This window comes from Macaca thibetana, chromosome 13 (assembly GCF_024542745.1).
Source record: "Macaca thibetana thibetana isolate TM-01 chromosome 13, ASM2454274v1, whole genome shotgun sequence".
Lineage (NCBI taxonomy): Eukaryota > Metazoa > Chordata > Mammalia > Primates > Cercopithecidae > Macaca > Macaca thibetana.
This window is the reverse complement of record NC_065590.1, coordinates 68239043-68253692: the sequence shown is the minus strand read 5'-3', so window position 1 is coordinate 68253692 and position 14650 is coordinate 68239043. Positions and strand designations below refer to the sequence as shown.

General features: G+C 42.5%; 1 protein-coding gene across 10 annotated transcripts in view; it reads left to right on the top strand.

Annotated features, from left to right (window-relative positions):
• The window catches only part of ARHGEF33 (Rho guanine nucleotide exchange factor 33), an 89099-nt gene extending 74704 nt beyond the window's left edge, over positions 1 to 14395 (top strand). For 2 of the 10 annotated variants that reach the window (XM_050753319.1, XM_050753328.1), the window contains 2 exons: positions 4978 to 5117; positions 12675 to 14395. In XM_050753319.1, coding sequence (XP_050609276.1) covers positions 4978 to 5117; positions 12675 to 12804 — 270 coding nt within the window. In that variant the 3' untranslated portion in view covers positions 12805 to 14395. The other 8 variants (XM_050753322.1, XM_050753324.1, XM_050753321.1 and 5 more) reach the window with 8 other exon arrangements.
• Positions 14396 to 14650: the final 255 nt, after the last annotated feature.

Below are 14650 nucleotides of genomic sequence, written 5' to 3'. Positions count from 1 at the left end.
AGCATCCCGAGTTTTCCTAGCGTGGAGGGGAGCGGGGCCGGGCGAGGCTAGGGGCTCGGGAGCGCGCTCGGGGGGCGGCTGCGCGAGCCGTCGGCGGGCGGAGGCGGAGGCCGAGGGAGAGCAGGGGCAGCCCCCGCGCCCTACAAGCTGTAGACTGCTGGGCCCTGGAAGGGAAGTGGCAGCGTCTGTTCTCCAGTACCAGGACCCAAAGAGCATTCCTCATAAGGTACACGAGGGACGGCAGAGGTAGCAGAGAAGCCCGTGACTCTTTAGACCTGATTTATCACACACACATTTAGGGAGTTATGGGGAATCTCTTCCTGCTTATGTTAAGAGTTGCGCTTTTTTCGGAGCACTGCACGCCACGCAGGTCCCGGCCAGTGTGTTTCTTCTCCCTGTGAGGTGTCGTTTCTATGTGGAGAATATGGAACACGGCGCCCCAGCGTACCCCACTTCCTCCGGGCAGCATTCTTGCTTGTAGCTAGGGAGGAGGCAAGTTGCCCTAGCTCAAGGTAGACTCGCTGCGCAGTTTGCTGCAAAGCCAGCTTTATTTCTGCTTGCTTTGCTTTTGACTGGAAAAAAGTGTCCTATTAATTTGAAAACTTCTTTGGGACAGGGACATCCCAAAATAGAAACACCTTCTTTGGCCTCAGTGAATGTTGAGGTATTTTGATGGCCAACATCTGTGTCTGCAGGTCTACCGGTGTTTGATATTTTGATATCTAATTGTGGTGTCTGCAAGCCTGGAGGGCATTTAAAGAGGTCTTTAAATACTTATCCAGGAAGTGCTAATAGTTTCTGAGCAAATAATTGCTCTGATCTGATTAAGCAGAGCGTAAGTAACATGATAGCTCTGACCTGTGCGACCACCCTTCCGGTCCAACTATTCTCATTTTCCAATGGAAACAGTGATGATCGCTGACTTTTTTCATTCATTCATTTTTCAGCAAACACTGAGTGCTTGTCTTGTACCAGGCTCTGTGCTAATTACTGAACATTCAGAAATAAACCAGTCTCTATCCTCCGGGGCCCCTGGCTTAGTACAGGAAGGAGATACAGGAACACAGGATTATGTAATAAACTGTGGGAGCACATGGGAGGGATATTTAAAACCTTTGGGGTCATGGTGGTCAGAGAAGGCCTCCTAGATAAGTTGAATGTCTGAATTAGATTGTAAAAGCTGCCTAGAAGTTGGCTAGGGGAAGAGTGAGGTAGGGAAGCATGAGAAAAACTGGGTGATGCCTTTTCTCTGGCATACTGTGCCAGGTCAGAGTGGTGGAAATTAGGCCAGAGGAACAGGAAGGGGTGGGATCATGAAGAGCCTTGGAGCTTGCTGCCCACCTGCACTCCAGCAAAGTCTGTGTCTGGTCCCTGCAGAGGACAAAAAGGTGGTAGTGTGCTCAGCCAAAGCTGCTGAGGTTCCCTGGGGTTCTCAGATTTTCCTGTAGCTCTGATTTTCAACTCCAAGCTTCGTAAAATTTGATTAGGCAGAACTTTTTGGAGAAATCAATCTTAGGCATGTGTCAGAGTTTAGAAGTTTATTGAAAGGGGAAGTAAATGGAAATTATAGTGCCAATTCAGTGTGACTTAGGATGAGCAGAGGTTTACATACAAAACCTTCTAACTAGTATAGTCTGTACTGTAAAGAACTTTTATTTCATGTGTGATAGCAATGTCCTTTTGTAGTTGATTTGTGAAAAATTTGGGGTTCAACAATTGCAAGGCAAAAACCATTAATCAGAAATAACAATATATCTGAGAAGCAAACAATGAGTAATATATTTGTGGCTGTTTACCAGACATACCAAATAACAATAAACAGTGTGTCAGGAACTGTTAATTGCACATACTGGACAGCAAGTTTCATCTCCTAACAGTGTCAGGCATGCGTCAAGTCAGTTCAAAATGAGATACCAAGGAAATGTCAGATGGAAGTCAGTTAAGAGAGGCATTTTCTCTAGCAATAGCATTAACATTTTCAAGCATGCAAAGTTCCCGTTACTAATTTCTGTTTCTGGACACAATTTTTCTGTCTAAAAACTTAAAATGGCCTGGTTGTTAGGAGTCCTAGAGAGAGGTTGCATGCAGAGTGCAGGTGGGCAGAGACCATGTGGGCATACATATGTGCATGAGCATGTATGTGCATGTCTGCATGTCTGAGTATATATGTGCATGTTTATGTGTGTTGGAGGTGGTGGTGGGATGGGGTTTTAGTTGCAAAAGATAAATCCCTCAAAAACTCTATCCTTAAAGGTATCAACTCTTTGGTTTTGAGATGTGCAAAACTCCTAGTTTTTCATCCCTTTGTATATCTTTCACCCAGCCCAGCAGAGCCAGCTGAGGCCTAGTCTTTAGTGTTCTGTCTCTTTTAGAGTCAAGAAAGAAGATGGTATGCTCTAGTGAGAACACATGACTGTGAGGAGATCTAGGTTCTAGTCCTGGCTCTGCTGCCCAGTAGCTGGGTGCTTTTGGACAAATCACTTGGCTTCTCTGTGCCTCCAGTTATCTCAAAATAAGACAACCTGTCTCACAGGGTTGTTGGGAGGATCAGGCCAAAGAAGATACAGTTTTTGAGTAGGCTTTATAAAGTATGAAATGCTATTGAGATCATGGTTCCATAGAAAGATTTTCCTTAAACCATTACTAGATTTAGTCGCTAAATAGTCTCTAAAAGCGCATTTCTCAAAATATGGTCCTTGGGGGCAGTAGCAAATGCATTGCCTGGGAACTTGTTATAAATGCAGAATTTGCACCCCAGACCTACTGAATCAGAATTTAGGATCATTCCCAGGTGATTGATATAAACATTAAGTGTAGGTGGGCAGAAGCATGCCTTAAGTCAGTGGTCCCCGACCTTTTTGGTACCAGGGACCAGTTTTGGGAAAGGCAGTTTTTCCACAGGCTGCGGAGCGGGAGGTGGTTTCGGGATGATTCAATGCATTACATTTATTGGGTACTTTATTTCTATTATTATTACATTGTAATATATAATGAAATAATTATACGACTCACCATAATCTAGGATCAGTGGGAGCCCTGAGCTTGTTTTCCAGCAACTAGACGGTCCTATCTGGGGGTGATGGGTGAGAGTGACACCCAAAGTGTGTCACTTATGTCCAGTTGACTCTGTAATCTCATTTTGGTTGCTGTGGCTGCAGAAAAGCCTGCTTCACAAACATCGGATGCTGAAAATGGAAGCAGGCTTTTCAGTGCTTTGTGGCAATCTCATGATATTCTGCCTTGACTTTAATCCAGAACGTATGGAGATTTGAAATTGTCTCAAACCTACTTTTAAGGCCACCAGATGCAGCTGTACCATTGAAATTCATCAACTCACTTGCCACTATAAAGCCTGCCACCAGATGCAGCTTAATTGTCACTTGCCACTTACTGATAGGGTTTTGATATGAGTCGGCAAGCAATTGATTAATTATGGTCTCTGTGCGGTCACACCTCTCTGCTAATGTTAATCTGTATTTTCAGCCACTCCCCAGCATTAGCATCACTGTCTCAGCTCCACCTCAGATCATCAGGCATTAGATTCCCACAAGGAGTGGGCACCCAAATCCCTTTTATGTGCATTTCACAGTAGGGTTTGTGCACCTGTGAAAATCTAATGCCACTGCCGATCTGACAGAAGGTGGAGCTCATGAAGTAATGCAGGCAATGGGGAACGGCTATAAATAGAGATGAAGCTTTGCTTGCTCACCCACCCCACTGCTCACCTTCCTCTGTGCGGCCCAGTTCCTCACAGGTCACAGACCAGTACTGGGAGTTGGGGACCCCTCCCTTAAATCATTCGTTTTCAGATCTAAGTGTGCGTAAGGATTACCTAGGCCTCACTGCAGAGATTCTGATTCAGAAAGTCTGGGATGGGGCGCAAGAAGCTACCTTTTAAATAAAGGCCCAACCTGATCCTGTAGTGGCGGGACCACACTTTAAGAAACACTGCATGTCTGTCTCCATGGTCTAGTTATGAATCTTAGTAGAATCTCAGAGAATTTCTATATCTGCAACCCCCAGTTCTCAAAGTCAGACCCATATGTTTTCTGGGGAAAAAAAAAAATCCATGCTCACGCTTTGCTTCTCTGTCAGCAAGCAGTCACCCATCTAATTCATGAGACTTCTAGGGCATCATTGGTATGGTTTTTGCTTTGACTACTTGGGGTTCTCTAAAGGTTATTCAAAATTCAGCAGCTGTTTTTAAAGTTGCTTTTAAATTATAGTCACCTCAAGGTGAATACTTTGTTCATATGGAATATAAACATATATAAGTGCATATCTGGCTTGTATGCATATAAATATACATGCACTTCTATTTAGCACATCTCACACTTAAAAAACTAGAGAGGTCACAAAAGACGCAGCCTTATTTTTAACTTATTTTACTTTATACTCCAAATAGCATAGGTTAAGAATTGTAAAAACTGTATTACAGGCACATTTTCAGGTTGAAAGTATTAGTTGACATTTTCTTCTAAACAGGTCTGACTTCTCAAAAATGCCTTCCCTCGTTTATGCTTAAAATGGAGAGTTAGGAATATGAGTTTAAAACTAGCATTACAAGTAAGGAGCATCCTTATTTTGTAGAAAGAGAAACACCTGGAGATATGAGGGTTTTCTAGCACGACAGGGTTGGTGTCAAAATAAGAATTTATTCACTCGTGGAGGATGTTCTTGCAGTCTTCTTTTTAAACATTAGCTAATTTTATTTCCTTATCTTTAATTATTGTTATATATTACACTAGACTATTTGCCTTGATACATAGAAAATACTACACTCGGCAGGAAATTATCCTCTTTTCACCTACTGGTTTCTTCATTAGCCTAGGTTTGCTTTAGTTGGGATTGGGTGCCCACTGGTAATCTTTTGGCATGGGAGAGGAAAGTCACAACACCACAAAATTGTCCCATAGTCAGGATCCATAATAACGTTGGAAAGGAGTAAAGAAAAAAATCCCTCTTTTTTGTTTCCAGGAGATGCATTTAGAAGATACTACCAGATTCTGTCCCAAAGAAGAAAGAGAAAGTGAACAAACGTCTTTCAGCGATCAAAATCCCAGGCAAGACCAGAAAGGGGGCTTTCGCAGCTCCTTCCGCAAGCTCTTTAAAAAGAAGTGAGTAGCCCTTAGACAAGACAGCCTTGTAACTCATTTCCCTTTGGGCTCAATCTTGAGGTTTTAACAATAATAAGTATCAAGTACCCTGGTCTCACACAACCGCTTCAAGTACAGTGCCTGCACCCAGTAGCCACAATTCTGGCGGGGTGAAGATGTTTCTCATTGTAATCTCCCAGAGTAGAAGCAAACTCAGCTGTCTGCCCTGCCTCTTCTGTCTTCTATCCCTTCTTCCTTGTTCCCAAAGTCATATGTCCCAAGAGGAGTGGGCAGAGGTGGTTCCCTTGAGAAATGAGCTGGTGACAATCAAAGCCCCTTTAGACTGGGAGGAGTGGGATCCGCTATTGGGGTTGGGTGTCCTGGGTGCTCCATCACATCTCCCCATCTGTGGAAAGTCGTCTAAGGGATCTCAGTACGTCTGCATTTGGGGGCCTGTTGTCATCCTGGGTGCTAATTCATGTTTATTGGGACTTCTGTTAGTGCTTTCCCTGAATGAGTGGATTTGGCTTGGCCCTAGTTAGAAATCACTTTAATGGAGTTTCTGTATTCCATAGGAGGCAAAAACAAGGCATTTTCCTCCTGTGGGCCTTCTGAGATTCTAGGTCGTTGTTGTTTAAACATCATCCACCAGACATTTTGGTCAGCACTGTCTTACAGTCTAGGAGGCAGTGGCCACGCCCCAGCATAAAATATAAGGAAGAGAGAGGTGAGCGTTAGCATTTGACCGTAGAGGGATTTACCAGTCCAGCCACTGCCTGCCTGAGAGACTGCTGTTTCAATCTCCACTGGCTCAGCCTACCTCTCTCTCCCTTAGATTTCTCCTGCTGCTTAGTTCCTCTTGGTGGAGGATGTTCTTGCAGTCAGTTTTAAATAACAAGTCTTCATATTTTAGTAGATGGAAAAGTTAAACAGAGGCATTATTGCTGCCTTTGGAGAGTTGCCGATAAGTGAGGAAGCACAGGGAAATCACCTTTTCCTTGAAGGTCGAGGTCACTGGCTGATTTAGACTATGGTCCTGATGGAGGAATTGGGGGCAGCCCTGCAGTGAGGACTTTGTTTTTGCTGGTTTGTCTCATTGTAATTATCCTCCTGTGGGGAGGGTGGTACTGAGATTTGTGGGCCTCTGACTGTTGGTCTCTGCCTGTTGTTACTGGAGAAGGGGGAATAGGAAGGAAGAGCAACAGCTCTGCACTTAGCCATAGCCCTGCATTCTCTCTCAGTTTTGCTAAGGAACCCAGTGCATGCTTGCATGCTGTTGCAGGATCCTCAACCCACCTTATTCAGGGTTTAAAGAATTGAGAATTGTATTCCTCTTTCTAGGATCATAGACTTACATCTTTCTTGACCCAGTGCCAACATCTGTCAAATTGACAGGGGTGGGAGAACCTGGAAACAGACACTTCTCCATCCCACCCTTGGGATTTAGACTCCTGAATCTTTCTTGAGATGGAGTCTGGCTCTGCTGCCTAGGCTGGAGTGCAATGGCGCAATCTCGGCTCACTGCAGCCTCCACCTCCCAGGTTCAGGCTATTCTCCTGCCCCTGCCTCCCAAGTAGCTGGGATTACAGGTGCCTGCCACCACCCCCCGGCTGTTTTTTTTTTTTTTTTTTTTGTAGAGATGGGGTTTCACCATGTTGGCCAGGATGGTCTTGAACTCCTGACCTCAAGTGATCCACCTGCCTTGGCCTCCCAAAGTGTTGGGATTATAGGCGTGAGCCACCATGGCCGGCCAGACTCCTGAATCCTTCTAAGGACTGCACAATCCTAAGGGCACAGCTTGAGCCTAGCTTTTTTTTTTTTTTTTTAACCACAGTATTCCCAAAACAGCCATTTTTTGCCCACTGTCATTTATAATGACTGGGTGCTGTCCGTTGGAAAGCAATGAGCAATAGATTCACCAAATTCCTATTTTTCAGAGAGATGTAAGAAAATGTTTTACCAGTGACATGAGGCAGAGGGAGTGGATTTGTCCTCTCTGGACTCAGAGGGCAGAACTGGGAGCAGTGGCTAAGGGGAAGAATTTCTTAAAAATGCAGCTACATGGAACTGGAGCTGGCTGCGGCCTGAGGGAATGGATTCATGAGATGCTTCTGGTCAGGGATGCTATGAAAGTGGTCCCTGCATCTAGTGGGAGATTGTTGAAGAAATCACCAGAGTCCTTTCTAGTGTGGATATTTGCTTTATCTGTAGTTTGACTTTGTTGTAGCTTGATCTGAGTAATCACATCTTTTTATCACCTGAAACAAGAAATTAATGAAGCCTTCGGACCTATAATTTTAAAGCCCTAGCATGTAGAAGACCAGGCTTTAGCTTTCTGTAGCTCCCCACCGACCTTGGTATAATGTAGAGGACTTGCTATGGGCTCTCCAAGTTCATGTTGATTAATTGCTGTCAGTCTTCTTGTGGCTGTTCAGGATTCTCCTTAGATAAAGAGCCAGTAGATTCCCTTAGTCCTCTTGTCCTTTCTCATAGATCAGTCCCTCCTGCATCAATCACGTTGCCGCCACCAATACTGGTGCTGTCCTTTGTATTTAAAATCCGAAGTGTTGTCTGAGTGGAAGTAAAGGTGGAGCCACACAGATGACTGTCAGTCTGGCAGGCTTTCCTGGCTTTTTAGATCTGGCCTAGGGCAGTCAGTACCATCAGGTGCTTAGGGTGCTGCAGTGGGCACTTCGGAGACTTTGCATGGGTTGAAGAGGCAGCTTAAGTAGCGTTTTCTGAGTGTTTTCATATGAGGACCATGGAAAATTTGCTCCATTATAAGGTAGAGAGGAAGGTCAGGGAGGCCCCAGTGTAGCACAGGAAGGGCAGTGGCTTTTAACTCAGATGAGAACACACCATTCTTCTCATCAATTAAGCATTCAATCTTATATGCATGCACTATGCAAGACACTTGTATAGGAATCATGAGCGACATAGTCCCAGCCGTTACACAGGAACTTGCACTCTGAAGTCAGGCCTGTGGACAGTTATAGGAAGGAACCAGGAGAGACATTCAGCCCATTTTCCTCCTGCATGTCAGGAGGTCAGGCTGGCAGCAAGCCCTGGGACTTTAAGAAGTGGCCAATCCTGAGTACGGGAGCCATTGTAGAGCCTGGTCTCACAGGTCCAAATGGGCCAGTGCCAGCAAAGCCACTTGTGTCGTGTCTGGGGCTCGCTGCCTTCCTCCCCCACAGCCCTCTGGAGGCTCATTCCTGTCTACACTGACACACTTTTTGTTCCATAGGGGCTTGTTTGGCTGGTGGCCCCACACACCCAGAATGCTGCTTCGGGATGAAGCTAGGCATGGAGCCAGATGCAACAGAAAACCTGAGAAAGGGTTCTCTTCCCTCTGAGGCTGGGAGGGCCGAAGGCTCATGCCCACAAGGATTCAAAAGGGAGAGTCAAGTTGACATCATTAAAAAAATCCTGAAAAATACCCACAATATTTGGGGAAAAGAATGACCTTCTGATTGTTTCCATCTCAGGCACATTTGTCCTGGGCAGATACAAGGTCACATGTCCCTGAAAGGTACCCAGAATTGATCAGAATAAAGGCTACATATCTTAAAGTTTGGAAATGTTAAGTGATTTTAAACATTTTAAATGAGGATTCTTAGAGGGAACAGACTTAACTGTGGTAGGCTGATGTTAGCTAGACTGATACTTATTCCCCTGCCTTTGAACAGGATGGAAGGCAAACTGTCCCATTCTAGAAGGATCTATACAGAGGCTGTCAAAGACTTAAGCCTAGATTATTGTGAAGTCTGAGGCAAATGATACTTCATCTCAATATATACATCTTGCAACACTTACGTCAACGGGTATTCTTGATGGCAGATGTGACAGTGGGGAAGAGGATCACGTGAGATAGCTTAGGTGTAGGGAATGTAGATGGTACTCTGTCTCTTTTTATCCTCAAATTTCGGGATAGTGGAAGATAAGGAATATGGCTTCCAAATGATTAATTCTACTTCCTCGCTCATTCTCTTCCTCTTTAGCACTTTAAAATTTACATGCATCAGAGTGTCTCCCTTCTTGTCATCACCCTCCATCAATCCCATCACTGTCTATTTTCTCAATCACACACAGAGGGAGTACTTCTACAGGGCCCCGTATGTAATCATTTTATCTCAGTGAATCCTCTTCTTCTGGTGTCTTCCCAGCAGTTTTTGTACATGCCCAGCCTCAGCTGTTGAACAGACCATGTAATAGAAAGCAGGGCTGCTAAAGAATCCATTGATAACTTTATCTCGCCTATTCTCTGTCTCCTTAAAAGCTCATTTCAAGTCCCTCTCCCACTCTTACCCACTTTGGAGTTCTCTCTCCTTTTCCATTTCATTTCCTATGTAACTTTAACATTAAAGGGGATAGTTGAAGGGGTAAACATTTTAGATTACTTAACCTTAATTACAAATGTTTCTCAATAAGCCATTCGAAATCAACCATTCAGTTAAGGGTCTTCAATATACTAGGTTCTGTCCAGCACAAAAGATGTAAGAGAAATAGTTCCTGCCCATTAGGAGCTTACGGATCAATTTAAGGGTAACCTAACTATTAATACAAGATATAGTATGTAGCACATAGTAGGCACTCAACAAATATTTATTAAATGAATGCTCATTTGCTTTGGGCTCTCCAAACTCATGTTGGTTAATTGCTGTCAGTCCTCTTGCAGCTGTTTGGGATTCTCCTTAGGTAAAGGGCCAGTGGATTCCTTTAGTCCTCTTGTCCTTTCTCATATATCAGTCCCTCCTCCATCAATCAGATTGCCTCCACGATACTGGTGCTGTCCTTTGTATTTAAAATCTGAAGTGTTGTCTGAGTGGAAGTAAAGGTGGAGTCGCACAGGGCTGTTGCTTTGATTACCAGGGCTGACTGACTGGCTGACAGGATGGGTATTTCCTTGCCCCTTTATTTCTTGAGACAGATGCATGTCTCCTAAAGCTTTCAAGGAGGATAGTTTTTCCAATCAGAGAACCAAACCTTCTTAAGTCAGAGGTTTTTGCAGCACTGGATTCAACTACCCCCATCCCCAGCTCCAAACAAGCTTTCAAGGTTTATTTACAGCAAATCTAGACTTAGTATGACCTACTCAATGTGCTATTTTCTTTGTCACTTGAATGAAAGGAAAAGTTAGCAACAGGTCTGTTGTCTTTTCCTCTTTCCATCAAATACTTGGATGGTTATGTGTCAGTGTGTCCTGGCAGCCATTGTACCCTTCCCCAGCGAGTGTGCCTGTCCCTATAATGTCTGCTCAGATATGCCCTGCAATCAGCCACAGGGCTCCAGGAGCTCAAAAGCCATTTCTGTTTTATAGAGAAAGGGAATAAAAGCAAATCTGCTGGCCTTTTCTCCTTGATCCTGCAGGTTATTTCCTAGTAATTTAGGTATGCACTACTTAAGAGTCTAATGGCCACACCTTTGGAAGAGTTCAGGTGGCCATATACATGTAAGCATTATAAAGAGGTCAGTTATAAAATGATTTTTACAAGGATGAAAATGAGCTTTTAGTCATGGCTATAGTAGAATGCTGGATTTCGAAAAGGATGAGCAATTTAGGATGAGCAATTTAGCTGTTAGTTTAATTAATATCAAGAAATGCAGAGAAATTTAGATACTGGAGACATAGGGAAGGTACAATTTGTGAGAAGAGCAGTTAAAAAAATTTAAGCTGAGTTTGTGGACTTTGAAAACTAGACAGGGCGATTTTGGCATTTGTTTCAGAAATGGGAACGCAACTGGTGAAGATTTCTGTGGTCCTTGGGGCTGGTGGTGACATCAAAGCTTTCCTATTTTCAGGTAAACACTAAACAGTTGCATGTTGGAACCATCAAAGTGTGACATGTTGGGTTTTGGATAGACCAGATGTAGCTAAGAGGGGAAATACGAGGCAAAGATTTCAAGTTTTGACTAATGACTTTCTGATGAGTAACTGTCCTGTGGGGGAACAAGAAGAAATAGCAGCCCAATTCAAATCCTGCCCCCAACTTCCTGCCCCTGAAACATAATAGGCATTCCTAGCCTTCTGAATAATGGAAGACATAGAGAAAGAATGAGATGGTCAAAAATATATCTTCCTAAATTTGGGGCACAACTGCACTAATCAGGGATGATTTGAACTGGAGATAGGGGGATCTGTGAAAGATGAGAGAAGGCCTGGAGTTTTAGGGTGGGCCATGTGGAGGCTCTTTCAAGGGAGAACTCAGGGGCGTTCCTGAAAAGGAAGAGAACCTCATCCCACCCAGATATCTTGCTTGATGAGTACCCAGATTTACTGGAGTTGAGAGACAGAATAGTTTTTCCTCTCTGCACTGGGATATAGTGGAAAGGTGTTCCTTACTAACCAGAAGTAGAAAGCATGGTGGGCGGCTATGGCTTCATCTGTGATATTGAATATCAGGGGACAAAGTGAAAATATCTAGTCAGTCATCAGGTTTTCAGATGTTAGGGTTTTTAGTCTTTGTGGATCCAACTTCTTTCCTTGAATAATGTAAAGAGATGTTTGAATTCTGCCCATTAATTCAGTAAATGAGAGTCATGATTACCTTATCTAATAACAAGAGTGAGGACTCAACAGTAGCAAACCAATGATAGTGCAAGGACTCGCAGGCCATGGATCCTTCTTTGGTGGATAGTAGAAGCATCCCTGACAGCCTCAGCATATGGAGAACTTGGTCAGTTGTATAGGAGCTTTGGACAAGCAACTTCATGTCTAACATCACTTTCATACACCCTGCATGAGGTTTTTTGATATTGGTTCTTAGTGTCTGGACTAGTTTTACCCATTCTAGGTCAGAGTTTAAGCTAGGCAAAGGACCCCAGTCTAGCTTCTCAGAGGTTATTTCCAGAAAGCCTCCTCCCTCCAGGGACTTCTGACATGAGAAAACTGGAGAAGGTGCAGAGCTGGAATGGATTACCCAAGTGGCTTAACCAAGATAAAGGAAGAATGCACCCTCGACTGGGGACTCAAATGGACTGATTTGAGTTGTTGACTATTGATTGGCTTTGGTCTCTTTTGTGGTGGTTGAGATTATAGTATCTCTGCAATCTGATTACTGTATGAATTTCTGCATTCTACCAAATGTAGCATATATGTGTGGTTGGCTTCAATAAATCTTTCATTTACAAATGAAAACAAACAAAAGCAAGAGTTTGTAATGTAATGCCAAATTCAGTGAAGGTCCTTGATAACCTTGGTTGAGAACCATGATTTCCATCCATTTTAATTTAAGGTCCTTGGTAATTTGTGGAGTTGTTACTTCATTGAATCAAAAACAGGATTTCTTGAATTTTCTGAGCTTTTGTTCCCCTATTATGATGTAATTACACAATATCTTACACTGACATATACAGTTGTCACAATTGTCCCCATAAAGCATTAGAAAGATATTCTCTTTATGTTCAATGCAAATCTTAGATACACATGTCCTGAGTCATGAAATTCAGGGGAGTAAAAAGTATTCCAGTTCTAGGAAGCAACTGTTTTACAAATGCAAAACAATTGGGATAGATAAAATATTTGAAAACAATTAAAACCAAATCAACCTGTACTTTATCTGTGTGCTGAGATTTTAGGTCCAGTGGATCAGAATACAGGGAAAAAACTAATGAGAATCCCTCAATGGATCCTTCACCCACCAAACAAGATTTCTTCAGAAACCGACTTGCTCTTGCAAATGACCTTGACCAAGGAACAGCTGTGTAAAACATACTTAAAGTTGTATTGTCAAGTGGTAAGATGAGGATAAAAAGCTTGTATATATCTGTGTAGGAATATATATATATATATATATATATCGATGTATAAATCCCTGAGGAAAACTAATATAAATACTTACATATGAAACTAAATCAACATACAAGACATTGAAGAGATGAAGATTAGTTTCTGGTTAAGATCTGGCTTTTTGAACCTCAACACTGGGGAAAAGGGAAAAGAAGACTTTTCACATCATTACAGAAAAACACAATAAATTTGGAGGAAAATAAACGTTTGTAAGAATGAAAACTTCCACCTTGAAGTCATTCCCCGAGTATAATATTGAGCATGTTCATATTTAACATGGATGTGAATTTTATGCTTCCTAGGCATTTAACTTATTAACTCATCCAGTGTTCTTAGACTAATTACACTGTTAGGGGCCAGTTCTGTCTTGCTTCGTGTCTTCCAAAAACCCCAAGGCAATATCTAACATCCCTTAAGTCAAAGGATTAATTAACAGAACTGTATTTTATATGTTGCAAATCTGAGTTATGGAGAATTTGTGCTTAAACCATGATTCAGAAGGTTCAAAGCTTAAAAACACATTGATCTCCAAACTTGTTCTGTGGTTATGGAAATCAGTAAAGGGAACAAGGATTTCTGTAGAAACTGGGGAGAGAGGAAGGCAAAGAAACATTTTCCCTTGTGTGGGTTGAGCTGAGGATGGAAACAGTCCAGTCTGTGTTTATTGAGTACTCGGTATTCAACATCTGCTAGTGATCTTAAGTGTCACACACACTCATGACCAGATGGACTAGGAAAAAAGCAGTGATTTAGCTACATCCTCTTAAAAAGACTTTCTGCAGCCTGAAAAGAAGGTGGCAACAGCACCAAACTTCAATGGCTCACACACAGCAGTTGCTACAAACAGCAGGTCAAAGTGAAAATTCAGGATTGCATTACTTGACTGTTTTCCTATTTGGTAAAGAAACCAAGCTCTTAACGGCTCAGATAGAGGAATCAAATTGCAACGAGGCCTGCCTGGCTATGGGGTGATCAAATGTGCTGTGTTTCCACATGGATATGTCTAAGATGGTCAGCATCCTTGATATGCCCCAAACATCAGATTTATAATAGAAAAAAAATTGGGTTTAAACAATTTGTCTTTATTCTCAGGCAGTTCCCTATAGTAAATTAGGGGTATTTGGTTTCTGTTCATTCACAGTCTTGGTACTCAAACTGGTGTCTTCAGAAGCTGTTCCTCTATTGAAGCGTTTGTTGATAAAATAGGCAAAGGTTCACTTCTAAGTGTTAACAAGTTTTCTTCTTGTCTGATGACAAATTAGGAACTCACCTACTGCATTTTGAACAGTAGTTGTCTGGAACACATAAAGGATCACTGCCAAGTTTTTTGAGTTGCCAGTATTTAAGTTTAAGCTAAGATTTTCATTTCCCTGAAGTTAATGAATACATTTGAAATTAGATTTTTCTCTTATTACCAGAATGGCAGTGCTTGAAAGCACAATGCCAAATCGACTGGACATGGAAAGTGAAATACTACAGAAGTCACAACCTATTAAATAAAACGTCAACACAATAAAATTCCTTTCATCTTCAGTTTATCACTAAAATTGATCAGTTACTAGACAGGTTTAAAAACTATCACACACCTCACCAATTTTATTTTGGTAGCATCCTCTGAAAAATCTTGATGCTACATCTGTAGCATAACTCCGAAATAATTGAGTTATATTTTATGAAACTAGCTTATGAAACTAGTAATAATTGACGCTGCTACTTACTCTCCAGGTGAGTCCCCATCACTTGATACCTGGAGTTTTCCGGTAGC